A 26,837-nucleotide genomic window follows, 5' to 3' on the forward strand; every position below is an offset into this window, starting at 1 on the left:
GAAACCAACATTCAGAGGCAAAGAGGCAAATATCAGTTGGAGTGGCAGGGAAACACCACTTCGAGTGAACACTATTTCAGGCTGACAGATGGCCACCTGGATTTTGTACGCACGCAGCAAGGAACTGCCTATGAAATCGAAGTATGGAGTTACGATGGATGCTGTGCTATCTTTATCTTCTGTCGAACGTAAACTTTCCAACTTCGTAAAGTTCGTGTTGGCTCCCACGTTAAGGGGCCAGGTTGACCCGTATTCTGCCTTTCAGCCCCGTATTACAGTATGGAGCTGTTAGCAGTACGGGTTATCCTGAGATTAAGGTAGTCAGTCGGATAGTTAAAACATGCGTTGGTCTCATGTTGGTTAGTTTTACTCCGTACTTAGTTAGCCGTTAGGCGCTTGCTGCTGTTGGTAGGGGAACCCAACACGCAGCTGCAACGGATAGGACGATCGCTTGTATTATTGCCGTTTCCATCCAAATAATTGAGTCGTCCGCTCTATTTTTCCATCTTCAACCCCCAGATTTTCTCCATTCTGATTATTACTGCGTTGGTCCCTAACGTGATACTTCTAACTTTCTTCTTTGATTTTAACCTCCTTGATTCTGGTTTGGTGCTGAATCTCTAGGTGGGTGGCTAGACGTCGCCAGCCATTCGAAAGTTCTCCCGCTGCCTAGGTGTCCACCGTGTTTTGACCGCTACTATATACGCTGATTCCTTTAAATTGATCGCTAATTTCCGGCCGTTTCATCGTCGCTTCTCCTGGCCTGGAACTAGTTGTTCTTTCAGCTGGCTTTATTCAGACATTATTTTCCTACGTCTGTCGTACAAATCGCTTTCGAACTTGACTGTTCGCATTATCGGTGAATATGTCCGCTAACCCCCGCAAACCTGGGACTCCAGGCAGTGGGAGCAAAACCGCCACTACGGACAATAACACAGTCAACGGAACCCCGTCGCGAGTTCATACTCGATCCCCCAGTGCTTCTACGAACGGTCTAACCAGATCGCCTTCGCTCCGTGGCTCCGCTCCGGTCTCTGCGCGCGCTGCAGCCCGGAAACCTGGACGGTCCAACCTCAGCATGTCCAATGTACCCCAGGTGGCGGCCGATCCGTCCGAGGAAGAGGCCCGCGCCCAGAATGCAGCTCTGATCGAAGAGTTGAAGGAGCAGCTGCAGAAAGCTGAGAGCGCATCGGAGCAGTATCGCAAGCAACTTGGTGTCTTGCAAATGCGCCTCGACGAAGCCATCAGCGAGCAGGGCAAGTTGGAGGACCAGGCTCATGAGAAGGACGGCAAGATTGAAGCTCTCAACAGTGAAATCAGAGACCACATTCGCCAAATCCGAGACCTAGAACAGGCACACGAGTTGGAACGGAATGCCATGCTGCAGGAGAAGGAGCAGCACCTGAGTCGGGAGGAAGAAATGCAGGCGACCATCCAGCGCTTGAAAGACACGTTGGCTCAGAAGGAGATACGAATCAACGCTGATAACGAGAAGAATATTTCCCGCTCTTGTGAGTAATTCATCTCATGTTCTCTTCCTTCTCTGCTCTCAATAGTTGTCACTGACACGTCATTACAGCCAGTTTCCTGAATCGGTCCTCACCAGAGGTGGAAGGGCAGTTTGCGCCTTCATCCCAGATCGAGCGGAGCCCATCGCGAAACAATTCGAAGCTGCTTCTGCAGAAGGACAAACTGATCGAGTCTCTTCGTCTCGAATTGGCTGAATCCCAGATCAAGCTCGTGGAGATGGAGAACAAAGGCGGTGGCCGGCAACGCGAATTGGAGAAAGAGCTTTTGGAAGCTCGGATGGCTAACGCTCGTCTGATGGAGGACAACGAGAGTTATCAGCTACTCTTGAGCGAACGAACATTGAATGGGGACTTCACCAAAGGTGATTTCATGCGGGAAGCCCACCCCGATTATGATGAGGGGCAGGAACCCAGCAATGGATTGGGCTCTCTGGCTGACGAGCTCGAGTCAGTGGATGCCAAAGCGGAAACCGACAATACCCGTAAACTCGAAACAGAGATCAAGGTGCTCAAGGACCAGAACAAGGCCCTGACCCTGTACATTGAGCGCATTATTAGTCGTCTCCTGCAACATGACGGCTTCGAAACCATCTTGGACAAGAACGAAAACGAACCTCCAACTACTGCAAAGCAGGCATCTTCAGTAACTGACAAGGACCTATCCCCAACGCCTCCAGAGAAGGATGACGCATCTTCCCAGACTTTTCTGCAAAGAGCCAAGTCAGTCGTCGCCGGCCAACCCAATCGTTCTCAACATAGATCTCGCCCGTCTACGTTCATGCCACCCCCAACGAGTGTCCCGACAGCTCACGAAAACCCCGAAACAGCACCCAGCATTCCCATCAATCGAGCACAGCGTGGCCATCGCCGCACCCGATCAGACCAGGCGGATGTTGCGGCAGCAGCAGTTGTCGGTCAGATGTATCCTGGACGCAACTCTGGTGGGCCTATGAGCCCGACCCTCATGGGTCCCGGTTCTCGTCAGAGTGTCTTTTCAGGGACAGGCTATATGTCGAGCATGAGTACCCGTGCGCCGTCTCTCTCCAGCCAGCCAGAGCGGGGTCGAATGAGCAGCTCCAACAGCGTTACCAGTGACCCGCATGATACGGCTTCCACTGGGGCGACCTCCAATTCACCACGCTCCAGCACCGGCATGACAAACTACACTGGAGCAGTTATGACTCAGAATAAACTACGCCCACTACGACTGGTCAGTGAGACAAAGGCGGCTGAGGACGAGGAGGCAGCTCGGAAAAAAGCGAACCGGGGAAGCTGGATCTCGTGGTTCAACCGTCCGAACACCGGTGACGCAGCACAACAGCAAACATGAGCTGGACTTGCATTCCTGACTGGCGACTCTGTGTTATGACTTCTTTTGCACTGGCTCTTTTACTTTGGTTGTCTCATATCTCCGCTTCTGTGTAATATTGTTGTTCTCTTCTGCTTCCCATATGTCGCCCTGTTGAGGAATACCCTATCTTTATGATGACTACCATGACGTTTGAAGTTGACTGTCGATACCAGGAGGGCAATATTGTCCTCGATTCTGGCTGTGATAGCCACTCAGGATTCTTCTTGTCTTGGATGATTCCTTTGCAATCGTTTGACGGCCATTACTCATCGGAATATATCCCGTGAGACTATCTTTTATGATCCACTGTCCTTCATGAACATATGACTGATATATTAGTTTCAACATAGAATGTTTGATAATATTTTGCTTATTATTCATTAGTGATTTGTGGATCAGAGGCTTGTTCCCGCAGCTACAAGTCCAGTTCAGTACCTTTAATATCATGATATACAGTAAATTCAGACATTTTCCCCTTCTAGATCTATTTTTTTTTTTCGAATCATGCCCTCCTAATTCTTTCAACTGTTGCTGGTCGACTTGCCATCCTCATTTACATTGACATAGTCCGGAATAATGTTGCGGCGGAATCCGAAGTGCGGACAGCTTGACAGTACTCCGTAAACAGCAATTCATTTTGGACTTCGAGACCAGGCGATTTCGGATACATTTAACAGAGCTCTTTTCCCGAAAAGCATCGTCCATCATGGTCGGCTCTCTGTCTCTCTTCTCGGTCAATGCCGTCCTGCTCATGTCGGCTGACGATGGATCTCGCATCTTCGCCAAATACTACTCCCCGCCTCATCCCCCAGCTGGTGCTGCCCCCAATTCAACAGATTACCCCGGCGCCAACCCCTACCCAACGCTGAAGGATCAAAAGGCCTTCGAGCAGGGCCTCCTCGAGAAGACCAACAAGCAGACCAGTGATGTGATCCTCTACGACAACCGCGTGGTTGTCTTCAAGATGGAGAGCGACGTTATGATCTACGTGGTCGGAGGCGCCGACGAGAACGAGGTTTTGCTGTACAATGTTGTTCTATCATTGCGGGATGCTCTGGGCATTTTGTTCAAGTACGATTCTCCGCTGTTTTGGCAGCTACATGCTCAATTGAATCGTTGGAGCTAACGTCTGGTCTTTCAGGGGCGCCACCGATAAACGCACAATCGTCGAGAACTACGACCTGGTCGCGCTGGCTATTGACGAAATCATTGATGATGGTATCATTCTCGAGACGGACCCTGTCATGGTTGCTTCACGTGTCAGCCGTGCCCCAGCACCGGATGCACCGAACCTGAAGAGCATCGATCTATCGGAGCAAGGTCTCCTCAATGCTTGGGAACTGGGGAAGAGGCGTTTGGCGGAGGGATTACGGCAGATGTAATTGCATTAATTGCATCGTTTTGTCTGGTTGTTATCATATGATGGGCGTGCACTTGTTTCTTCCTTATTCTTTGCTTTCTGGCTGGTCCTGGCGTGGTTTTGTGCGCGCACTTGTTGCATTATGACTTGTTCTTACTCTCTTCTATTCCCGCCTCGGGCTAGCGACTTATGCAGATCTGAGGACTCGATAGAGATACTCCATTTTGTTACATGGCGGGGAAAGTGGCCTAGACATGAATTCTCTCGATTGGACGATTAGAAGGGTACGCCCCCGGGCGATTGTCAGAGACCTTACACCGACGGTACCAAGTGCCTTAGTCTTTGCATCCATAGAGAACTCATCAGTAGGCCAAAGGGATTTGGATGAAGTCTCCGAATTATGGCAGACGAAAATCGGGGATACTGGCCAAGCTTGCAAAAGCGATCGGTTTACTGTGCCCCGCATACGTCACGTCTTTCCACACATTTTCGCAGAAGTTCTGAAGTAAAACATCTTCTCCAGACTATCAACTCTACCAGGAGTCCCTGGTCAACAGCCTAGGAAAATGAAGCAGAGATTCTCATCCCTAGACGTCAAGGTACGTCTGTCGCAGCTCAAACTTCCATGTTGAATGCGCAGAATCTCACACGACGACAGGTCATTTGTCAGGAACTCGCCTCGGAGCTGGTCAACCTTCGAGTTTCGAACATCTACGACCTTTCCTCGGTAAGTCGGGTCGATTTGAACGGATAATTAGATGATTGGACTATACTGATCCCCTCACTAGAGAATATTTTTATTCAAGCTCGCCAAACCCGACCATCGCAAGCAACTCGTCGTTGACTCAGGTTTCCGCTGCCATGTCACCCAATACTCGCGCGCAACGGCAACCGCGCCCTCCCCATTCGTGACTCGCATGCGCAAGTTCCTCAAATCGCGGAGACTCACATCGATCGAACAGATCGGCACCGACCGCGTCATCGACTTCTCCTTCAGCGATGGCATGTACCACATGTTCCTGGAGTTCTTCGCCGGCGGCAACATCATCATCACCGATCGCGAGTACAACATTCTCACGCTGTTTCGACAGGTTCCTGCCGGAGTGGGCGAGGAGGAGATGAGAGTCGGGCTCAAGTACACGGTCACAAACAAGCAGAATTACCACGGTGTGCCTGAGATCACGTTGGGCCGGATCAAGGAGACGTTGGAGAAAGCGAAGGAGGCTTCGGCGCAGGAAGGAACAGCGCCGAAGAAATCGAAGAAGAAAAATGTCGATGTCTTGCGGAAGGCTTTGTCGCAGGGATTCCCGGAGTATCCTCCTCTGTTACTCGATCATGCTTTCGCGGTCAAGGAGGTCGATCCCGCAACGCCGCTGGAGAAGGTTTTGGGGGATGATGCTCTCATGGAGCAGGTCAATGGTGTGTTGAAGGAGGCCCAGAGTGTGACGATCAAACTCTCGGCGAAGGAAGATCATCCGGGTTATATCGTCGCGAAAGAAGATAAACGTCCAACTGCGGAGTCTACTGCTGGTACTGAGGAAACGTCACCTAAGGCAGGGCTTTTGTACGAAGATTTCCATCCTTTCAGACCTCGCCAGTTTGATGGGAAACCGGGAGTTACAATTCTCGAATTCAGCACTTTCAACGCTACGGTTGATGAGTACTTCTCCTCGCTGGAGACTCAGAAACTGGAATCGCGACTCACAGAACGTGAGGAGGCTGCCAAGAGAAAACTTGATGCTGTCAGGCAGGAGCATGAGAAGCGGCTCGGTGCCCTAAAACAAGCTCAGGAAATACATGTTCGCAAAGCGGCTGCGATCGAGGACAACGTCTACCGGGTTCAGGAGGCAATGGATGCTGTCAATGGGCTGATTGCCCAAGGCATGGATTGGGTAGAGATCGCCCGTCTGATCGAAATGGAGCAGGGCCGAGGCAATCCGGTTGCGCAAATCATCAAATTACCTCTGAAACTCTACGAGAACACTATCACTTTGGTCCTTGGGGAAGCCAGCGAGGAGCAGGATGCAGCCGATGATCTCTTTTCGGATGAATCTGAGGAAGAGTCTGAAAGCGAAGAGCAGGAAGCAGCTCGGAAAGCCCCTGAAATGCTGACTATCGACATTGACCTCGGACTTTCCCCGTGGGCGAATGCCACTCAATACTACGAACAGAAGAAGATGGCCGCGGTGAAAGAGCAGAAGACGGCACAGTCGTCGACCAAGGCGCTCAAGAGCCATGAGAAGAAAGTGACCGAAGATCTCAAACGGAGCCTCAAGCAAGAGAAACAGGTCCTCCGTCCAGCAAGGAAACCCTTCTGGTTCGAAAAGTTCCTGTTCTTCATCTCGTCCGAGGGCTACTTGGTTCTAGGGTATGTGCTACGTCTGTCTCTGTCGTGCTATTTATGATCTAACTTTGGCAGTGGCCGTGACGCTATGCAGAGCGAGTTACTATACCGCCGTCATCTCAAGAAAGGCGATATTTTTGTGCATGCAGACTTGGAAGGCGCTCGACCGATGATCGTAAAGAACAGACCAGGAACACCGGATGCGCCAATACCACCGAGCACACTCTCACAAGCAGGGAACCTCTGCGTTGCGACATCGAGTGCTTGGGAATCCAAAGCAGTCATGGCAGCATGGTGGGTCAATGCGAACCAGGTAACTAAAACCACCACAGGTGGTCTTCTACCGACAGGAGAATTCGAGGTCAAGGGTGAAAAGAACTTCCTCGCCCCGTCTCCATTAGTTCTTGGGTTCGCAGTCATGTTCCAAATCAGCAAGGAAAGTCTGAAGAATCACAAAATTCACATATTCGAGGACGCGACTCCAACAGAACCATTGGCGAAGGAAGACGAAACTACGAAGCAACCTGCGGAGAATGAACAATCTGTGGCGCAGGAACCGGGACCAGCAGGGACAGATAAGCCTGCTGCGAACGGTTCAAGTGAACAAGAAAATGAGTCTAGCTCGGAGTCAGATGATGAAGAAGTGAACCCGGACTCCATTCCGCCGAGGAACCCATTACAGCGGGGTGTATCTGAGCCTCTCCCTGAGCAAGAGGGCACATCAGAGGGGCCTAGGAGTGATGAGAAGGAAGACGAATCTGAAGTTCAGGGTGAGGCAGCACAAGCTTTCCAGGAAGAGACAGCAGCGGAGGAGGCGGAGTCTCCAGAAGAGAAAGCCGCAACATCTCAAGACATAAGTGAACCAAGCCAGTTGAGCAAAGAAGGATCAGTCGAGCCCGCCACTGACTCGAAAGAAGTCAACCGGACTTCTAAAGCAACGGCGAACGGAGTACCCGCACAGGGGAAACTGTCGAGTTCGAAGAAAGCAACACCAGCGCCAGCGAAGGGAAAGAAGGGCAAAGGCAAAAAAGGCGCGGATAAATATGCCCACCAGGATGAAGAGGAGCGTGAGCTTGCCCTTCGCCTGGTAGGTGCTAAGAGTGCCAAAGCTGAGAAGGCGGCTGCCGCCGCCGCGGCGAAAGCGCAGCGCGAACGAGAAGCTGAGGCGCAGAAGCAGCGGCGGAAAGCACAACATGAGCGCGCTGCAGAAGCAGAGCGGAGACGGCAAGCGCTCTTTGATGAGGGTGCAGCTGATGATTACAATGAGGAGACTGCTGCCGCAGAAGCGGCGGACCTTGCTTGGATTCCAGCACTGATTGGCACGCCTCGCCCAGAAGATGAAATTCTTGCTGCCATTCCGATCTGCGCTCCATGGGCAGCTCTTGGTCGCTACAAGTACCGTGTCAAGTTACAGCCAGGCACAGTAAAGAAAGGCAAGGCCGTCAAAGAGATCCTTGGCCGGTGGGTGGCAGAAACCACCACCGGAAAGGTGAAAAAGGAGCAGGCTGAGGAAGCCGGTATTAGCATAGCTGATGCAGAGAAGCTAAGGGCACGCGAAGGAGAGCTCTTCAAGGCATGGAAGGACACGGAGATCATCAACACTGTGCCCGTTCCCAAAGTTCGAATCATGACTGGAGGAGGGGCTACTGGAGGTGACGCAAAGGGCAAAGGGAAAGGAGGCAGCGGTGGGAACAAGGGAGGCAAAGGTGGAAAGAAAAAATAGAACCTTGAGATATCTATATGGCAGTTAAGAGCCCAATGTCAGCTTCGACCGGCTGTCTTGAATATACAGTATATACTACTGGAGGTGGCTATAGTATCCGCGTGTCGAAGTACTGGTCCGAGATAGCCGATTTCCCTCTTACAACAGGTTTCTAGAACATATATCCTTCCATCTCCTTTTAGTGTCTTATATTATTGAGTAAAATGATCTCATATGTCAAAAATAGTACGACTCTTGTCACCTGGCTGGTAGGGAGTCTAAAGTAGCCACTTTTATCATCAGACTGTATAGTTGACTTAGTTACACATTGACTCGCTTAGTCATGCGGATCGACGTCATCTCCAGAGAAGTTCTGAAGCATGTTCAAGATCGTCAGGCCACGACGTCAATTCTATACCGAAATCATTGCATAGGTGCAATTTTAGGCTTCAATAATACCTTAAAAGGGATTGGCACGAGGACAAGCCACTCGACAATATACTCATCGCATAGATAAACGAAGCGCGGTACTTGCGCCTTATGCCCCCACTAGGCCCTCAATTTTCTTTTCTTCCTTGAGTCACCCCGCGGTTGTCTACAATTTCTCGGTCTTTTGGTAAATTTGCTGCTTGGACCTTCTTGGTGCCTTGGGCAGATTTCTGATTTCTCACTGTCTGCCGGTAATCAGAGACCCCAGCTATCACAACCAGACGGTCCAAGCTGGTGTCCATCACGTCTCGCCTTGTCGCAGGCGGCTGTCGGCGCAGCTTGGCCCATTTTTTCAGCACGACTACCGCAATCATGACGCCACGAGAGACCCGAATTTTGTCTGTCCGACGACTAAACAAAGAAGATCCTGGTTCCCGATCACTCGCAGAATGGTGGGCAAGCGAACGCACCCAGAAGACGCCCGAATCCTCCGCGATCGAAGAGGCTGCTCATCTTCTCCGAACGAGCGATATACCTGTTGCGTTTCCTACAGAGACGGTCTATGGCTTGGGAGCTGATGCGACACGGAGTGCTGCAGTGCAGGGAATTTACAAGGCTAAACAGCGGCCGTCAGACAACCCATTGATTGTCCATATCGATTCCATCGAGATGCTAGAACGACTTCTCAACCCGGCGTCGTCGAGTCCTCCGCGCACAACGAGAACGGCGAGAAATTTTATCCCCGCCATCTACCAGCCTTTGATCGAGCGCTTCTGGCCCGGTCCGCTCACAATACTCCTCCATAACCCGTCCGGGTCGCTGCTCGCTGGCGAAGTCACCGCCAATTTGACCACATTTGGTGTACGAATGCCTGCGTCACCGCTGGCGCGCCTATTAATCCATGTTGCGGACCGGCCGCTCGCGGCTCCTTCCGCTAATGCGTCTACGAAACCGTCTCCTACTGCGGCTGAGCACGTTTATCATGACCTAGAGGGACGGATCGATCTGATACTCGATGGTGGCCCCTGTGGGGTAGGAGTGGAGAGTACGGTTGTCGACGGGCTGAGCAACCCTCCGGCCATACTGAGGCCAGGCGGAGTCGGGATTGAGGAACTAAGGACGGTTCCTGGATGGGAGAATGTGCAGATCGCTTATCATGACGGCACTCTCGACGTCAAGGAGGTCCCTCGGGCTCCTGGCATGAAATACCGGCACTACTCGCCCAAGGCGCGTGTAGTATTATTCTGTGCCGGGTCTAGCGAGGAGGCGATTGCGAAGTATGTGTACAAGGATTTAGAAGATACTGCGATTAAGGCGCATATGATTGGTGTCGTACGAACCCGGCAATGGAAGCGAGGCTTGGGTCTAGTATCAGAGGAGGATATCCAGAAGACGTTGAAACCTATCCCGTCCCTGGTGGATGACCTGGTGTGCTTCTCTGTACCTGTGAAGGACAGGTTTAACAATTGCGAGATCACCAAGGAGGCCTTTGACTGCCACCTGGGAGACAGCATTGAGTCTATCGCGCGGGGACTTTTCTCGGCCTTGCGAGCCATGGATGAAATGGAGGTGGATGTCATCTACGTGGAGGGTGTTTCGGATTCCCAGGGAGACCTCGCTGCTGCCGTGATGAACCGGCTCAGGAAGGCTGCTGGGACTGTGCTAAAATTATGATAATTGGAAATAGACTATGGTACCTGGTTTCGGATTTTACTCTCTTCAAGATGTGGATCTGGAGTTTGACTGGTGACATATAATGGACTTACGAATTTGCATCATTCAGCAGAGCTTAGGAGCAACAAGGTATATACTGGTAGACGTTGTTCGACTGTATCTTCTGGCAGACTTGTAGCTTCTTGCCTCTCAGATCCATGGAAAGATCAAGGCCGCCTCCGACGATTCCTCCGCTGTCGGCAACCTCCGAGACTCGTGATAGTGAACAACCTTTTTGAGATTCCTAGCGAAGAAGTGTCTAGCTCCACTTATCTGGTTGCACGTTGTTTGATAGAACTTTAATACTCGCAGAGTAATCTCTTATCAGTCACGTCTCTTGCAGATCAAAGGATAACGATCGTTCTCAATGAGTCAATACGGCCGCTTCAATTGCGCGGAAAGCCCGACGGCTGTCCATCAATCATTTGACCAGATTTGACCCACGACCCGTTGTTACTGAGTATTCATAAGTTGGCTTGGAGGAATACCGTCGGAGATTTTGTCCTTTCTTTCGACCAGTCCGAGTTCCTCTTCTTGACGTATTGTTCTCGCCTTCTTCCAGATACCAGCAGCGACAATGTGTCAATCACAACTGCACGATTTCCTGCATGGCCTCCCCAAGTGCGAGCATCATGTCCACCTGGAAGGCTGCGTCACACCTGAATTGATTTTCCAGCTAGCAGAGAGAAACAACATACAACTACCAAACCCAGCAAGCCACCCAGCCTACGCCTCAGTCGAAGCACTCAGAGCCCGCTACGGTGAGTTCACTTCGCTAAACGACTTCCTCGACTTCTACTTCCATGGCATGTCCGTGCTGCACCACGAGTCCGATTTCGAGGACCTCGCCTGGGCGTATTTCCAGAAAGCACACGCGGACGGCGTCCACCACGCCGAGGTCTTCTTCGACCCGCAGGTCCACCAGGCTCGTGGCATCGACTACGAGACCGTCGTCTCCGGCTTCACGGCCGGGTGCAAGCGAGCAGAAAGGGAACTAGGTCTCTCGACAAGGTTGATACTGTGCTTTGTGCGTCATTTGCCGGTCGACTCCGCGACCAAGCTGTATGAGTTGGCGCTTGCCAGCAACCACTTCGAGAGTGGGGTTGTGCATGGTCTCGGCTGGTCATCGTCCGAGGTTGGGCCGCCGAAGGACATGTTTCGCGAGATTTACGCTTCCGCGTCCGATATGGGTATCCGCTTAACGGCGCATGCGGGCGAGGAAGGGGATCCGACGTATATCAGCACAGCGTTGGAGCTTGGGGCACAACGTATTGACCATGGAATTCGGCTGGTTGAGGATCCGGAGCTGATGGAGAGGGTGGCTCGCGAAGGAATTATGTTGACCGTCTGTCCCTTGTCGAATGTGCGACTTCGGTGCGTTCAGTCGGTGGAACAAGTGCCCATTCGGAAGTTCCTGGATGCCGGTGTCAAGTTCTCCATCAATAGTGATGATCCGGCTTACTTTGGAGGTTATATTCTCGATAACTACTGCGCTGTTCAGGAGGCGTTTCAGCTTTCCATCTCGGAGTGGAGAATTATTGCTGAAAATAGTGTCAACGAGAGCTGGATTGATGAAGCGAGGAAAGCTGAGCTACTGAAGCGCATTGATGATCATGTACAGAAGCATACTGTCGTTGCTTGATGCTTTATGAGAAGATGACCTATGACTTGTTGATGTTGAGATGCTTGAGTGTGCAGATGTATATATGGGGTGCGGAGCATATAGATGAATTTTGGCCCATTTATTTGCAATTGATACAGTAAAACGCGAGGTGTTCAGCTATACCTGAGCCAGGCCTAAGATAATCAAAATAATGAGACTATTCAATGGGACGTCCATTCGATGTTGATTAACCACGCCCTCTCGCTGTCACCTGATGTCATCGACTCCATAGTAGCAAACAACAATGCCGCTAAGTATACCCCCGATAGGTAACGGACTGGGCAATATCATCAGCAGCAGTCATCTACCGCTCTCGCTACATAACTGTTCACACCAGTAGCAGATGAGCTTGAAAGCAGTCGATTTGGCCAGACAAGCAGCCCGCAAGACGCTCTTCCATTCTGTCCGCTCTGTTCAACCTCTACTGCTCGTCTCAAGAACCCCGCTTTCTACAGCTTGTTATAAAGCCACTCTGTCCACAACCGAAACAACAGCCAGAGTTCCATTTTGTCTCTATAAGAGAACAATGTCTACGACAATCCCCGACCGCTACAAGCTCATCTTCTTCGTGCCACACTCGCACCTCGAACAGTGCAAAGAGGCCATCTTCGCTACTGGAGCCGGTACCTTCCCCGGAGGCAAGTACAGCAAATGCGCGTTCCAGATGCCCGGGCTAGGACAGTTTCTGCCTGCTGGGGATGCGAATCCTGCCATTGGAGAGGTCGGACAGTTGGAGACTGTCGAGGAAATGAAGGTGGAGATTATGTGTCTGGGACGATCGGTTATGCTGCAGGCGGTCGAGGCGTTGAAGAAGGCGCATCCGTATGAGGAGGTGGCATATGAGGTTTATAAGATGGAGAATGTTTGATTTCTCGTTGGGATTGATGCTTCTGGAGGCTGTGGTGGTTGCTGGTTACGACTCATGATAGCGTTTTGTACCTGTTGATAGTTGAATCTGCGTGGAGAACTGCATCATTGGCGAGCCGTTCGTGCTGGAGATCATTTGTGAGCGTTACTCAAGATTTTGAAGGTATCCGGAAAATATCTATCTCATCTTCGAGAATAATTCATCGTCAATTGCACAGTTGATGTTGCGTTCAATCCTCAAGTCGTCCGGTGGAGTAATCTCTTAGCGCTGATTGGCTGATCGCAACACCCGCAAAACGCCTCATCGACTCCATTGAATTCATCTGCAACTCCGGCCATCAGCGCAACAGCCTCAATCCGTCCTCCTCTCTTTCGATCCCCCTCTTTACTCCTCTCCTTTGCCAGCAATGGCTTCCAAGTTCTTCCCCGCTATCCCGCGGGTTGGCCGCCAATTGTTCCACCAGATTCCCAAGTCCCAATGCAGACCGTTCTCGGCTGGCCCGCAACGTTACAGCGATACACTTGCCGTGGTGCGTATGAAGTTATCAGCTATTGCGGCATAATCGGAATATTTCGTCGTCGTGGAAATATATGAATGACAGTGACTGACTGGTGTGGTTCGGAGTTCTAGCATCGCAACAAGCCTAACAACAACCCCTCTATCCCTTTCAAGTTCTCCGAGCAGAACATGAAGCTCGTCGATGAGATCCTCAAACGCTATCCTCCCCAGTACAAGAAGGGTGCCGTTATGCCCCTCTTGGACCTGGGCCAGCGCCAGCACGGCTATACCAGCATTAGCGTTATGAACGAGGTCGCCCGTATCCTTGAGATGCCCCCAATGCGCGTTTACGAAGTCGCTACCTTCTACACCATGTACAACCGTGAGCCGGTTGGAAAGTACTTTGTTCAGCTTTGCACCACGGTATGTATACCGCCGTCTTTTTATCAAGAAGGGAATTGGTAGCTTTGGACGGCTGCGCTAACGCAAACGGTTGATTAGACACCCTGCCAGCTCGGTGGCTGCGGTAGCACCAAGATCCTCGAAGCTATCCAGGAGCACCTGGGCATTACTGCCGGACACACAACAGAAGACGGCCTTTTCACTTTCATCGAGGTCGAGTGCCTGGGCGCCTGTGTCAATGCCCCCATGGTCCAGATCAACGACGACTACTACGAAGATCTCACGCCCGAGTCCATCAAGAGCCTTCTCACAGCCCTGAAGGAGTCCGCCACAGCCGCGGAGAGCGGCAAGGAAGTCAAGGTGCCCGCGCCAGGCCCTCTGAGCGGAAGACACACCTGCGAGAACAGTGCCGGGCTCACGAACCTGCAAAATCCTGTGTGGGACCCCGAGACAATGATGCGGAAGGACGGTGCCTTGGATCAGCAGGCTTAAACATGTTCCGTATTATAATCCCTCGGTTTAACAATTCAAAGTCTTCTGTTGCATTTTGATTTCCTTTTCCTTCCCAGTGGAATCTCCGCAGTCCCGTCCATGATGAGAGAGATTGTGAGGCGTCTTGATACTGCATGATTTCTAGAACTACCATGTACAGTACGTTAGTCTGAAGTTCCTTTGCTATGGCGGTAGACAGACATGATGGAAGATCATATCCATAGATGTTTGCCAAACATTCCCGACGAAGCTCCGTTTCTAGTCCTCTTCGTCCATTCCTAATTACCTCTCCATTTAAAGAGGATCCAGTAAGAACTGGGTACGCTAGCAAATATCGATCTGCTGAGCCTACTGGAGTGATGAGGACTGCGGTATGACCAGGTTACCTTAGTAGGTATGTTTATGTTTGGTCAGTGTTTACCCAGGGTGGAAGGAATATCTTTAGTCAACCCTTTCTCATTTCTCTCCACCTTACCACCTTAACCAACCTACATAGTAGGGGTCGGTTCGTCCTTTGGATTCGGACAATCATAATATCACGTTGAACTTCGAGAGCCATCTATTCTACATTTATCTCATCACTGACATAACGCTGAATCATACAAAAAAGAAAGGGCCATCAAGCAGCACCAGGCACAAACTCCATGGAGTCGTCCTCACAAGAAGTTATCCACAACCAAGGCAGGTCCCTGGCAGTTTAACGCTTCTCCAGCAAGGCATTCATCGGCTTTTACCAAAACAGCCTGACCATTCCGCTCGACCAGGATCTTCCCACGCCGCTCCTGAAAAATGTTGACGTCAATTGTTCTCTTCACGAGCAGATGGTAGACGTGGACGCGTCTCGTCTGACCGTAGCGAAGGGCACGACCAACTGCCTGTGTCATTGAGGAACCATAATCGTACTGCGTGTCTGCGAGCATGGGCGAGAGGAAGATGACGTGATTTGTGCACTGCAGGTTTCTGTGAACAATGTTAGATGAGAAAGAAGGGAAAGGAAGAGACAGGGACGGTCACTTACAATCCAGCAGCCGTCTCGCTACCGAGATTCAGTATCACGACTTTTTCATTACCCCTTTTAAATTCTTCAATCTTCTTGGTGTCGCGCGCTGTGATCACTGTGTGAGTAATTTTTGCCAAATCAAATGCTTTGGATGCAACATGAATGAGTCCAGGGAACTGGATGAAAAGGATCGCTCGCTCTTGGTTGGGAATCGCTTTGACAATCTCGACCAATTTGTCCATCTTCCTTCCTCCATACTGAGTGCTTCGGTCTCCTTCGAAACCAAGCGAGGCAGCGCTGATCATGTTGAATCTTGTACCTGAGCCACGGCAGTTGTCGACGATGCATTCTTCAAACCGAACAGTCTTCTCAGCGCAGTCCTTGCACAGTGCATGACCGCAGGATCCAACGACATTTAAGTCGCTGCGCGACTGTACTTCTTCTCTGCAGCAGTGGCACCCAGATGTTTCCGTGTTAGTTTGCAGCATCCGCACTGTTCTGAGAAACCTCAGAGCTCTTTCACGCAGAACCCACTCGGACATTATATTCCGCAAGATGGATGTAACTTCGTCCATGCAGAGCTCGAAGTCATCGACTTTCGTCGGCTTCATCGGAAGTTCGCTGTACTGATCTTTCTTACCGTCAGCACGCTTCGTCTTCTTTGCCTGGCGTTTCTGCGCCCCCTTGCCGGCCACACGTTTTGCTTTCTTGGGGCCCCCCTGAAGTTGGTTGTCCACTTCTGCCATCTTGTCTCTCTCAATGCTCCCCGTATCTTCGTGCGAGACGGTCGTCCCGGATTCAGCTTCCTCCGGGCTGCCTGCTTTCTTTGGGCTGGATCCCTTTTCGGCGAAGAAAACCTCCCAGTCGTCCGGATGCGATGCGCACATAGCAGACTTGAAAAGGAGAAAGGCTGCAGTAGTCACTGCCTCGTCACCAAATTGATGCATGAGGATACCTTCGGCGAATTTGTGAAATTTCTCATATTTCAGATCCCATCCGAAATAGAGCCAGGCTGCCAATTTCATCTTACTCGAAAATTCGGCGCGAAGGTTAGCCAGTTGCTCCTCCCGAGTCGCAATCAAAGAACTGCAGGTGACGGCTTCTGGTTTCCCCTCCTCCCAGCGCCCTTTCAGCGTCAGTGAGCAACAGCGCTTGAGCAGAGCTTCTTCTGGTGACATACTGCTGCTGATAATTTCGTCCAGTCGTTCATTTTGATCATTTTTGAATCGTCCGCGCCTGCTTCGACGCAGCTGCTTGTTGTGCGTCATTAGCTGCTTGTACAGCTCGAGGTAGATTGCACGCTCAGCTGGGGACTGATCAATCAGAATAAGGTGCTCTGAACAAGGGATCTCGTCAATATCTGCAATATTTCGGCGTGCAAACTGATTTAGAAACCTTTGAGCAATCTCATGGCGGTTGCGATGCCATGCCTCGCTGTGCGGAGCCCTCCAGGACTGAAAAACTTCTGCATCTGAGCGGTTTTTGCGCAGAACCTTCAGACGATGGTTCTGGGATGAAGTATTCTCGTCATCGACTCCCAAATGGATTCCCAAGAAGGGTGCGATGGTTTTGACATCGGCAAAGTCGTTCAATGGTGGTGTACCTGAGAGCACCCACTTTGAACGAGCTCGCAGGGCCAGAAGAGGCGCGAGTCGCTCATTACCGGCATAAGTGAATTCATCGATGACGATACGGTGGAAAAGGAATGCGTGCAAGAGAGGAGTCTTGACGGTATACCACTGCTGGTTTCTTTTATATCTGATGATGTTGAACTCTTTCCGGTCGTCCCACGTCTTTTCTGCCTTTTCAGGGCTTGACTGGTCACGCTTTCTCTTTCGACTCGTGTCGACTGTGCTGGGTCCTGCGTTCGTTCGAGCATTGCTCTCCGTCGAAGACTCTTCGTATGCAGTATCGTCCTCGGAGTACGACTCACCAAGCGTATGCGTGGCGTCCCCTCTTGCAGTTTCGGACTGGAGTTCAATGAAATGCTCTACATTGGTCCGCACAGACTCAGGATCTGCCTCGTCATCACCATCCGACTCCTCTGCGCTAGACAAGTCTGCGTACTGCATGCCATGCTCAGGCTTGGTATCATCCGTCTCGTGTGCTGTCGCATACTGCTTCCCTCTAAGCCGCTTTGACGGGGTGTAGGTACGGTTTCTATGAGTGGTCTTGACCGTTTGACGCTTCTTGCGCAGAGATTCCAGGAATTCACGGGGTCCTTGATCCATCAGAATCTGGACCTGTTCTCTGAGGGATCTCTGTGCCTCAGCAAACCAAGCATCGAAGTTCCGGCCTGCGCTTTCGGGAACTCGTGGCATGCCCGTGAATCTTTGCATTCTCTCGTAGTATGACTGGTGGTTGAGAACAGACCAGGGCACCAAAATAATATCGGCACGAAGAATATCGCTGATCATCTTTTTCGAAAATTCTGTTCCAGAAGGCAACACCAGGACCTCGTATTTTGGGCCAACGAATTTTGTGATTTCCAACTGCCATTGCTGAAGCACGATTTGGGGCACGAGAATGAGAGTCGCTTTGGTGGGAATGAAGCCCGCCATGGGCTTTGGTATAGTGTCATGGCCCCTGCTATGCTGCACGTCAATGAGCCCCAGTGTGATCGCCGTCTTGCCGTATCCTACATCGTCCGCTAAGACACCTCCGCGGACGGTTCTCTGGATCATAACCTTGCCCTCTGCACGCCATGTCATGGATGGAAGAATTGCCTCTTCGACTTCCTCCTCGACGAAGGGCGCAATGTCATCCTTCTCTTGTTCTAACATCCAAGTCAATGACCGCAATTGCTCTGGTCTTAGGGCTCTCCGAAAATTGGGCGGTTGGCTGTGAGGCGGATCGTTTCGGTTGCTCAGCAAATTGAATGTAGGGAACGGCACTCTCCGTTCATCATACGCGTTTGGGACGAGATGCCAATAAAACGAGGGATTGTTTGATCCGGAGCTGCCCAGCTTTGCATGGGCTTTATGCAACAGTGTTTGCACGTTCAGGGTGACAAGGAAGTGGCCAACGTTATTTTCATCGACACGGCGAAAAATCAAGAACGGCGATGGCTGCGCTTTTACCTGGCGCTCATACAGAGCTGCATCCCTTGGATCCTCATATGCTTTGATTGAACCTTTTATATCCCTACCCCACAGTATTCTCGGCTTGGGGGGAGTGCACACAGAGCAGATGGAGCCGGTCTCTTCTCCCAGTGAAACATATGTGGTAATTGGGTTCCAATCCTGAAAGCCAGACAACTCCGAAGACTTCTGAAGCAACCAAGCAAAATCTCGCAGCAGAGATGTCGACTCTGTTGGATTGGTTACTTCCCATGGCCCTTTACGCCATAAAGAGTCAATGGCATCAGCTGGCGCGGAGAGGGATAGCAGAGGGATGTTTGCGTTGTGGCAGCCTGCATTTGCCATGAAGACAGTTGTCCCTGGCCGCAGGCTCCAACAAGTGATAGTGGAATCTGAGGGGTGTACATGCAGCTTCATGGTCTGAACCTGGACCCATCTGCGATAATATGCGTTAACATTTCTCCGAGCATCGCTTGCTTTGGAAGAGCGCCATTTGTGTGATAATTCGGCAATCGTGATTCGAGACTCATAGTCGGGACTACGCTGATGCCCCAAAGCGAATACAAAAGAGTCGTTCTTCGGCTCTCCAAGCTTCGTGGGGTCAAGGAACAAATACACTTCGGGGCCTGCATCGGTGGCCTCTTTCTTATGCAGGCATCCATTTGCGGTGCCGCAGTCAGGCAGAAGCTGATAGGTTCCACGGATGTCGACTTCAAGATGCCGACAATCGTAGCTGGAGCCTTGAACCTCTAGATGATTCCAACGGCTGGCATTAACAAATTCCCTCTTTTGCAGACCGCAACGTGCCTCATAAGTCGGGACCTGACTGCCAGTGCCTGAGATAGTCAATGTAAACTTTGAACTCAGTGGGGCGCACACCTCCCAGATCCCTTTGAGTGTGGCCGGATCCGGCATCATGCGCGCGATGGGCTTCGATAGGATCTCACGGTGAAGGGATAAGGCAGGCTCCGAGTCGAGCGGCTTCGCAAAGAGCAACCACTCGAACGTGGAGCCACTGATGATGAGTTTCAAAATGGAGCACTTTCCTTCATAGACAGCAGTCCAAACTTTACTGCGTCGTACATCCAAAAAACGGAGCTCATCTCCAACAGTTCTGGTAACGGCATCCAAGTATTTCTCCCAAACATGAGCTGGGTTTCCAGGTAGGCTTCTATCGAAAGAACGATAGCTTTCACGATCCAATCCAGACATGATCAATCTAGCGGGCAGTATGCTTTTGAACCTTCTGATGAAATCAGAGGGCTGACTGCGAATCAAACCGGACCACCGTTCGTATGCATGAGATGGATTACCGGCGCAGTCAGAGCAGGCAGTATGCGCGCACAAGGTGCACTTCAAGATACCTTGCTTTACACCAGACTGCCTTTCGCAGAAGCAGTACCTTGCGCTGCTTGCGGCTTGCCTTTGAAGATCTAAGATGTTGACTGGGCCGATTTGGCTGAGCTGCGAGACCCGCGGCATCATAAGGAGATTTTCACGGAGGCCAATTCTTTTGTACGTGGGAATACGATTATTGGGAGTAGATGACTGCTCTCCTGGCGGCAGCACTTTATGTCCAACGATAAGGGCGGAGAGCACTGCGGCACCTACGACAGTTGAGCTCATGGCATTCCCAGCGAGATCCTGCAGATCCCGCGGTGATTCTCTGGTGAGCAAAAGTCTGTCCAAGGGCAGACCTTGCAGTGCCAGAGCCTCAAGCCCGCACAGGGGCCCGCCTCTTGTTGTGATATATGGGATACCTGAGGGTGTGATGCAGCCGACAATGCCAAACGCGCGACTATCGACCTCTCGCTCAACACCTTGGGAAAGCTCAATGCATCTCCTGTGACATACATTAGCCGGGTTGCTTGTTTTCTTAAGGGGGGGGACCACCTTACTCTTTAAAATTCATATCATATCCCTCAACCAGCTTCCGCAAGAAGTTGACATCAATGGTATCCCAGATTCGTTCGGGCAAGTATCTAAACCACGTCTGCCACGCAAAGTCCAGCATCTGGCATGCGCCGCTATCTTGAGACTTGCTTATCGGCCGTTCAAAACCGAGTTCCTGGGTTGAACGGTAGTTCTGATGGCGAGCTTGGTACTTTGTCCAGTCGATAGTGGCTCTTACTGTCGTGGACGTGACCCGAATTGACATGTCTTTCTCTATTTGTTCGAGCCTTGGATCGTCCGCGCCCAATAGGAACATACCTGCTGGGGAGCTCGCAGGACGTTTGAAATTGTCGAAAATCTTTGACCAATCCATCACGCTCTGTTCAGAAAGACCATGCTTGTCCAAGAGGTTCCGGTCGATACAGAGCATGTATCCCCGTTCTCGGGTCTGTGGCAGATAATATGCCTTGGTATCGACGCTATTGTGGACAGCGACATAGTTTATCTCATTCCAATGTTCTGCAATTTTTTCCCATGGCGCTGTTTTGACATTCTCCAGGACGACGATCCGCGGACGGTAGGCTACGGCATAGCGAATGATACCCCAGAAGGTGCCTCCAGACTCGCCCTGTTCATCAAGTGTCTTTCTCTTATTGTTCAAACCGGAGAAGTCGACGCATGAAAATCCCGCGATAACCAAATCAGGATTTTTGGGAATTTTCTCGAGAGAACCATACGCCGTTTGTCTAAAGGGTGATCAGCACGATCATTCAAGCTTGACGAACGAAGCATCTACTCACGCAAAGCGGTTCTTCAGCTGTTTTACGTCTCGGAAGAGGAATCGAGGATGGAAATTACGCTCAATGTATGCCTGTTTGAAAGGCACAATCTCAGCGCTAAACAGATGACGAAACTCGAAGTTCTTTCCAAAACTTTTCCTGAGAACTGAGTAGAATGTCAATTCGCAATATTAAGAAGCTGGAGAGGTCGTCACTTACCGTTCTGCACCATTTCCAAAGCAAGCAGAGGACTCTCAGTTCCCGAGCACATGGTGACAACACGCAAAGGCTTCGAGCCCAAGTGGGACAAGACCGCGTCGAAGTTGAGCTCCAGCGCTCTCTTGGTCATATGCTCGTAGATGTCTTCCAGCTTATACAAAGGAGGAAGATGAGAAGCAAGTCGAGTCTTTGCTGACATTGTTCCTGAATATGGCTGCGATCTCACTACCTCAGGGATGTCAGGATCGAGTCCCTCTGGAGGCGCGGGGGCCGGGCCCGCCTGTCTAGGACGACGAGGCATGCCTGCTTCAAAGCAATTGACGAGTTTCTAATTTTCCCTCAAAGGAACTTTTGAGTATGAGTATGATTGGGGATAGTAGACAAGATTGATAGGGCACGTGGATGTCACGTGGGTTCATATGGGTGTTGGGGATAGAAAGTGAGGCGGTGAGAGGAATGAGGGAAAGGGAGGCAAAGGAGAGAGGAGCGGTGCAGTTTGTTTACGTGTGTGGGATCGGAGGGTGAAAGGGTAGTGAATGATACAGTGAATGATGCGCTGGGGTGAACGTCTGTCGCTGTGTCAACTGGACGACTCATCAACTTCTACGGGTCCCGTATGTACGACAACGCTCTACTCCTGGCATTGTGCACACCGTTACTCTGTCAATAGGTGATATACATGATGAAGAATGTATTATTGTACTACAACTTCAGAAAAACACTACTAGATACCGTCCTCCCAGTAACGACTAAAAAGAAGTAGATTAACGCCGCATCTCCTGTGAGCAATATCATAGTGCACCCTACGAAGTACTCATAAAAACCGGAAACTAATCCAAGCCGCTCGAAGAGCACTTGGCACTGGAACCATCTTTCAAGGTATCAACGGCCTCAGAGTCAGACTCACCAGCGACCCCCGCCTGAAGCGAAGCCATCAGCGGATCCATCAGCCGACCATCCCGGATTGCTTCGTAGATGATTGAGATCCAAGACCCAACTGTCTTCTTAGAACGACCGCCAAGCGTATCACTCTGCGCAGTCGGATGCTCGACGAACCCCTGGTGAAACGGCACGCCAAGCTGGCGCCGGACCGTCTGGTATAGGATCTTCGAGCCCGTTCCGAGCAGTTCCTCCGTGTGTTGGTAGCTGAAAAACGCGTGCGAGGTGTCCTGGTAGATCTCGTTGAGGAGGGTACTGGCGCGGGATTTCCACGTCTCCAGGTCGGAGAAGGTCAGGGCTTGGTTTGTACCTGTACCTGTGCTGGAAGCAAATGTTCGACACAAGATGGGGAGGGCGCTTGTGACCACTTCTTCGACGCGGTCGGTGGACTTGAGCCGAGTTGTGGTTGACCAGGATTTCTGGAGATGTGTTGATAAGGCTTCGTTGAGGGTTGCGAGGTCGGGGTCGGAGAGGTGTTCGGAGAACAGGTGGGAGGTGAGCGTGTGGAGTTGTGGCGTTGAGAGCTGCAGGAAGGTGAGGTGGAGGACGCGCAGGTCTAGTGCCTGGCAGCCGATGTAGAGGCTGCAGGCGCACATGAGGGAGACGATTTCCACTGCTTGCATAGTGTATCGGCTCGACACGAAGGCCATGGAGTTGACGGACTGGTTATGCATCTCGGCTGCCTGGACGTGGGAGCTGACTGGGTTGGCGAGGTAGGCTAGCTCCGCCATGTAAGAGGCCATGCTGATGTCGACGCCTTTCATGGTGAAGGAGAGGCTGGGGTCGTCGGCGACGAGGTTGGTGGGCAGTCCGTTGTTGAGGCTTGGGTCGATGAGCCCAGTGGCCTGGGCGAAGAGGAGCCGGCCGAACATCTGGAGACAGGTTCGGGTCTTTTCCATGGCGGACGTGATGGAGACGGCTTGGAAGTTGCCGCCGTAGAAGATGTCGTCGGACTGCGCGTCCACTAGGGGGTTGTCACAGGATGAATTGAGTTCGACGGTGACTTGCCGGTGGGCGAGGAGGAGATCTTCGAGCTGTGGGCCAATCCACTGTGGCACGGTGCGGAGTGCGTAGCGATCCTGTATCAGGCCTGGACGGTTGCGGTCTTTTCGATTCCGCTCCAGGTTCTGTGCGAGCTGCGAGCCTTGCAGAAAGTACATTACATTTCTCGCGCATTCAATTTGCCCGTCGTGCGGGCGGATGACGGAGATGAATGGGTGGAAGCTTTCTGCGTTGCCCATGAGGGCTTCCACGGTGACGGCTGATAGTGCCTGGACTAGGACAGCGAGTTGATGCGCTTCATACATGGCCAGACTGGCCAGTGCAGCAGAGGCTGAAGTACCATTGACGAGGCCGAGGCCCTCCTTTGGGCCCAGGGTCTGTGCCTGGAGGCCCGTGGACAGCAAAGCATCGCGCGAGTTCATGATGCAGGCTTTATCTGAACCCTGAACTTGCACATATACATCCGGACTACCTTCGATGGCTCCCGCGATGTAGGAAAGCGGCATCAGGTCGCCTGAAGCTGAGATGGAGCCTCTCAGAGGTACGACAGGCGTAATATGATTCTCGATCAGCCGCAGCAATGACTCAATCACAGGCAATGAAACGGCAGAATGGCCACGAGCGTTCGAATTGCATCGAACCAGCATTGTGCCTCGCACCCACGAGGCAGGCATAGCGTGCGATTCAAGCGACCGCTGTTGACACTCTAAGCCTTTGTCTGATCCAACTAGAACGCCTGCCTGAAGAAGTTGGAGCAGTCCAGACTGCAGTGCAACGACTCTGTCAGTTCGAGAGTCGGCGCTTCCACCAAATCCTGTATTGACACCTGTGGATTTTATTAACGTCTAAATAGGTCAATGCTGGCAACAAGGCAAAATACCGTATACGCAGTAACCCTTGTCCAGATGGTCCATCAAGACTCGAACACTAGCTTCGATGCTGCCTCGGACAACAGGGTCCATAGTCATCCTAGGTATGCACCCATGGCTGCGGTATCAAGATTGTCAGTTTTCACGTTCGCAGCTACTAGAAATGCGACAGGCTATACTTACTGTGCCACGGCTACCACAGCCGCTATATCAAGGCTTGTACCATTTACCTCGACATCCTGACGTTCCAGCAGTCGTTGCAGCCTCTGCCAGGTCTGACAGGCCGTCTCAAGATGGGTAGTGAGATAAGGAGTCTTCATTTTCGATTCCTTCAAGCTCAATGAAGCATCGGGATTTGCAGTTGATATCTCAATATGCACCTTCTAGGGGTATGATTTTCGAAAAAGCAAATCAAGTCTCCTATTTATCCCTCGATTTGACCCCGAATTCGGAACGAGTAGAGCCCTCTCCTCACCCGGAGCCTGGAAAGCAAATGTCTCAGCTATTCGCCTTCTAGGAAGGACCAAGATCGCCGCTTTGAATAATGGGGCAGAGGATCGACTTGCGAAAGTACCATTGCTGCTGCGTCTGAGGGCGTTCAGGGGGAGTGGTTGGTGGCATTGGCGTGTTTTGCTTCTTCTGCCCCGTCCCGCATTCCTCAGCTGTGGATGGCTTGGGAGGTCGCACAACATGGTTGGTCGAGCGCTGGGGGTTATTGAATTAAAATCAAGGTTGGTTATGATCTATCGATGATCAACGAGGGTCTCGGGATCATGCAAGGCTCGAGAGCTCGTGGTGATCAACCTTGATTCGTGCACTGCAGGTAATTATCCCCTATAATCTCTTGCATGTTACATTCTCAGTGGCTCGAATGAATCGTGCTCCGGCTGTGCAGCATGCGTCGATCCGATCATGGGATCAAGCAAGATAGATAGGGGTGACGGGAACCAGATCCGTGAGAGATTCGGTCAGGGATCGCAGTGGAGAAACCTGGATTAAAACTTGCTGGGGGTGGAGCGTGCAGACGCTATTGACCTTAATTTTGAGGGCCGTAAGCGCCTGGCGAATCGGAATGACATGAATGAAGCTGGAAATGTGATATCGTTCCTAGCCTGAGGTCCGTGAGAATAGTGCAGAAGTCTGTTACCAACAGCACTCGCATCGTCACCTGATTTTGTTTCTGTGGCCAGAGAATCTAGGCAGCATCGATTATATGCAAGTTACGTGCGATGCTGATTCCCACAGTGACATCAGGAACATAGACAAACGTTCATTTCGTGAGATTGGTATCTGCTACAAGTAACCTCTGCTAGGTATACATTCGCTGAAGATATGCAAGTGAATCACAGTAGACCATAAATGAACCATGTGCGCCATTCCATCCCTTTCCCGGTTGACAAGATGGTAAAAAAAGTGAAAGAAAATGGCAATAAATGACCGAAAAGTATCCGCAATAAGAAAGTACACCCGTGGGCGCCGCTACCTCATGGCTCCTTGCATCAACTGCTGACGCAAAAGCATGATTTGATTCCGCTCCATCGGTGGCAAAGCATCAATAGCTGACTGTGGCATACTGAGCACTTGCTGTAGAAGTTCTTCTTGCGATGGAACCTGTTGCTGGGGGGGCGCTTGTGCCGCAGGTTGAGGGGCAAAAGGTGTATTGACCATTGGTGGCGTGGAGATCTGACCAGGTACGGCTGAGAAGGGCTGAAAAGGCTGTGCCGCAGGGGGAGCCGAAGGAGCGGCCGCAGCGGTTGGCTGTGTCGCTTGCTCCACCACTGCTCCCAAAGTGCTGTAGTCGACGAGGTTCATGAGCAACAGTGCCTGGAAAATGGCATACGCCAGCTGCGGGGCCTGTCGCAGGAGCTCCGTCGCGCGGGCCGGATCGGTCATTGCCAAAGACTTCATTTGTGAAAGAACGTCAAGGAGCTGGTTCGGGGGTAAGGACGAAAGTGTCTGAGAGATAGCGTTTGGACAATCCAAGTGAGGCGGCACCTCGACACCGGGGGGAAGAGGGGGGAGCGGCGCAGATGGCTGCTGACCGGGTTGAACATCCTGACTGGGCATCTGAGATGTCTGCGAGTAGTCAGGGGGCACCGAATCCTTCTCGTTGTTGTGAGGCCAGTCCACGCGGATTTTCCTGCCCATGATCTCGAAGTCGTTCAAGTTTCGGACCGCAGAGGCGGCGGCGTCTGCATCGGCGAAGTCTGCGAAGCCATAACCCTTTGGTTTCCCCGTCTCCGGGTTCATCATAAGACGGAATTTGGTAACTGTGCCAGCGGAGCTGAGGATATCTTTGACCTGTTCCTCCGTAAGGTCTGAAATGGACTGGTTAGCCAGACTGGACAGGAGTGCAACAGAGGCGAATGGAAGCGCACATACTATAAGGGATATTTCCCAGGAAGACACTCTTCCCGGTCCTCTCTGGAGCCATTTTGTTGCGTTTATCGATTTCGAATGAGCTCTATTTCTGAAGGCAAGCTCTGAGCTGAGCGCGTGACGTGAGTTAATGGCAGAATTTGGAGCGCCGGGCGAGTAATGGTAGAAGGCAAACGTAAATAGAATTACAGATAAATCGCAGGATGTTCTAGAACAGTAACAATTTCAACAGACCAAAGCTCGAGATCTGTCTTGATGAATGAAGTATTGCAATAATGAAGAAAAGCTGCGAGCAGGACCAAACGCTTTGTCTTGTTTGAGCTGTC

General features: G+C 51.4%; 10 protein-coding genes across 10 annotated transcripts; 7 read left to right on the forward strand and 3 right to left on the reverse strand.

Moving 5' to 3' along the window:
- Positions 1 to 865: 865 nt before the first annotated feature.
- ALT_4113 (uncharacterized protein) lies at positions 866 to 2,859 on the forward strand (the record flags this gene model as incomplete). Its single annotated transcript, XM_033558280.2, has 2 exons — positions 866 to 1,511; positions 1,580 to 2,859. 2 exons carry the CDS (start codon positions 866 to 868, stop codon positions 2,857 to 2,859), a joined length of 1,926 nt encoding a protein of 641 aa, XP_033414171.2.
- A 727-nt stretch (positions 2,860 to 3,586) lies between these two features.
- ALT_4114 (coatomer subunit zeta) lies at positions 3,587 to 4,262 on the forward strand (the record flags this gene model as incomplete). Its single annotated transcript, XM_033558279.2, has 2 exons — positions 3,587 to 3,951; positions 4,022 to 4,262. 2 exons carry the CDS (start codon positions 3,587 to 3,589, stop codon positions 4,260 to 4,262), a joined length of 606 nt encoding a protein of 201 aa, XP_033414170.1.
- A 544-nt stretch (positions 4,263 to 4,806) lies between these two features.
- ALT_4115 (putative DUF814 domain protein) lies at positions 4,807 to 8,307 on the forward strand (the record flags this gene model as incomplete). Its single annotated transcript, XM_033558278.2, has 4 exons — positions 4,807 to 4,839; positions 4,899 to 4,967; positions 5,029 to 6,608; positions 6,660 to 8,307. 4 exons carry the CDS (start codon positions 4,807 to 4,809, stop codon positions 8,305 to 8,307), a joined length of 3,330 nt encoding a protein of 1,109 aa, XP_033414169.2.
- A 780-nt stretch (positions 8,308 to 9,087) lies between these two features.
- Positions 9,088 to 10,389, forward strand: ALT_4116 (L-threonylcarbamoyladenylate synthase; the record flags this gene model as incomplete). The annotated part of the gene is made up of 1 exon (XM_033558277.1): positions 9,088 to 10,389. One exon carries the CDS (start codon positions 9,088 to 9,090, stop codon positions 10,387 to 10,389), a length of 1,302 nt encoding a protein of 433 aa, XP_033414168.1.
- Positions 10,390 to 11,005: 616 nt separating this feature from the next.
- aah1 (adenosine deaminase) lies at positions 11,006 to 12,070 on the forward strand (the record flags this gene model as incomplete). The annotated part of the gene is made up of 1 exon (XM_033558276.1): positions 11,006 to 12,070. The coding sequence occupies one exon, from the start codon at positions 11,006 to 11,008 to the stop codon at positions 12,068 to 12,070; it is 1,065 nt and encodes a 354-aa protein (XP_033414167.1).
- A 547-nt stretch (positions 12,071 to 12,617) lies between these two features.
- ALT_4118 (uncharacterized protein) lies at positions 12,618 to 12,959 on the forward strand (the record flags this gene model as incomplete). Its single annotated transcript, XM_033558275.1, has 1 exon — positions 12,618 to 12,959. The coding sequence occupies one exon, from the start codon at positions 12,618 to 12,620 to the stop codon at positions 12,957 to 12,959; it is 342 nt and encodes a 113-aa protein (XP_033414166.1).
- A 406-nt stretch (positions 12,960 to 13,365) lies between these two features.
- Positions 13,366 to 14,351, forward strand: ALT_4119 (complex I 24 kDa subunit family protein; the record flags this gene model as incomplete). Its single annotated transcript, XM_033558274.2, has 3 exons — positions 13,366 to 13,488; positions 13,590 to 13,880; positions 13,959 to 14,351. The coding sequence occupies 3 exons, from the start codon at positions 13,366 to 13,368 to the stop codon at positions 14,349 to 14,351; spliced, it is 807 nt and encodes a 268-aa protein (XP_033414165.1).
- A 656-nt stretch (positions 14,352 to 15,007) lies between these two features.
- ALT_4120 (putative SNF2 family helicase) lies at positions 15,008 to 21,623 on the reverse strand (the record flags this gene model as incomplete). The annotated part of the gene is made up of 5 exons (XM_033558273.2): positions 15,008 to 15,311; positions 15,370 to 20,274; positions 20,330 to 21,070; positions 21,125 to 21,269; positions 21,323 to 21,623. The coding sequence occupies 5 exons, from the start codon at positions 21,621 to 21,623 to the stop codon at positions 15,008 to 15,010; spliced, it is 6,396 nt and encodes a 2,131-aa protein (XP_033414164.2).
- A 529-nt stretch (positions 21,624 to 22,152) lies between these two features.
- On the reverse strand, positions 22,153 to 24,452 carry ALT_4121 (aromatic amino acid ammonia-lyase; the record flags this gene model as incomplete). The annotated part of the gene is made up of 3 exons (XM_033558272.1): positions 22,153 to 24,089; positions 24,144 to 24,250; positions 24,316 to 24,452. 3 exons carry the CDS (start codon positions 24,450 to 24,452, stop codon positions 22,153 to 22,155), a joined length of 2,181 nt encoding a protein of 726 aa, XP_033414163.1.
- A 1,159-nt stretch (positions 24,453 to 25,611) lies between these two features.
- ALT_4122 (putative polyadenylation factor subunit CstF64) lies at positions 25,612 to 26,566 on the reverse strand (the record flags this gene model as incomplete). The annotated part of the gene is made up of 2 exons (XM_033558271.2): positions 25,612 to 26,450; positions 26,515 to 26,566. The coding sequence occupies 2 exons, from the start codon at positions 26,564 to 26,566 to the stop codon at positions 25,612 to 25,614; spliced, it is 891 nt and encodes a 296-aa protein (XP_033414162.1).
- Positions 26,567 to 26,837: the final 271 nt, after the last annotated feature.

The sequence above is a fragment of the Aspergillus lentulus genome (genome assembly GCF_001445615.1).
Source record: "Aspergillus lentulus DNA, contig: Alt08, strain: IFM 54703, whole genome shotgun sequence".
Classification (NCBI taxonomy): domain Eukaryota; kingdom Fungi; phylum Ascomycota; class Eurotiomycetes; order Eurotiales; family Aspergillaceae; genus Aspergillus; species Aspergillus lentulus.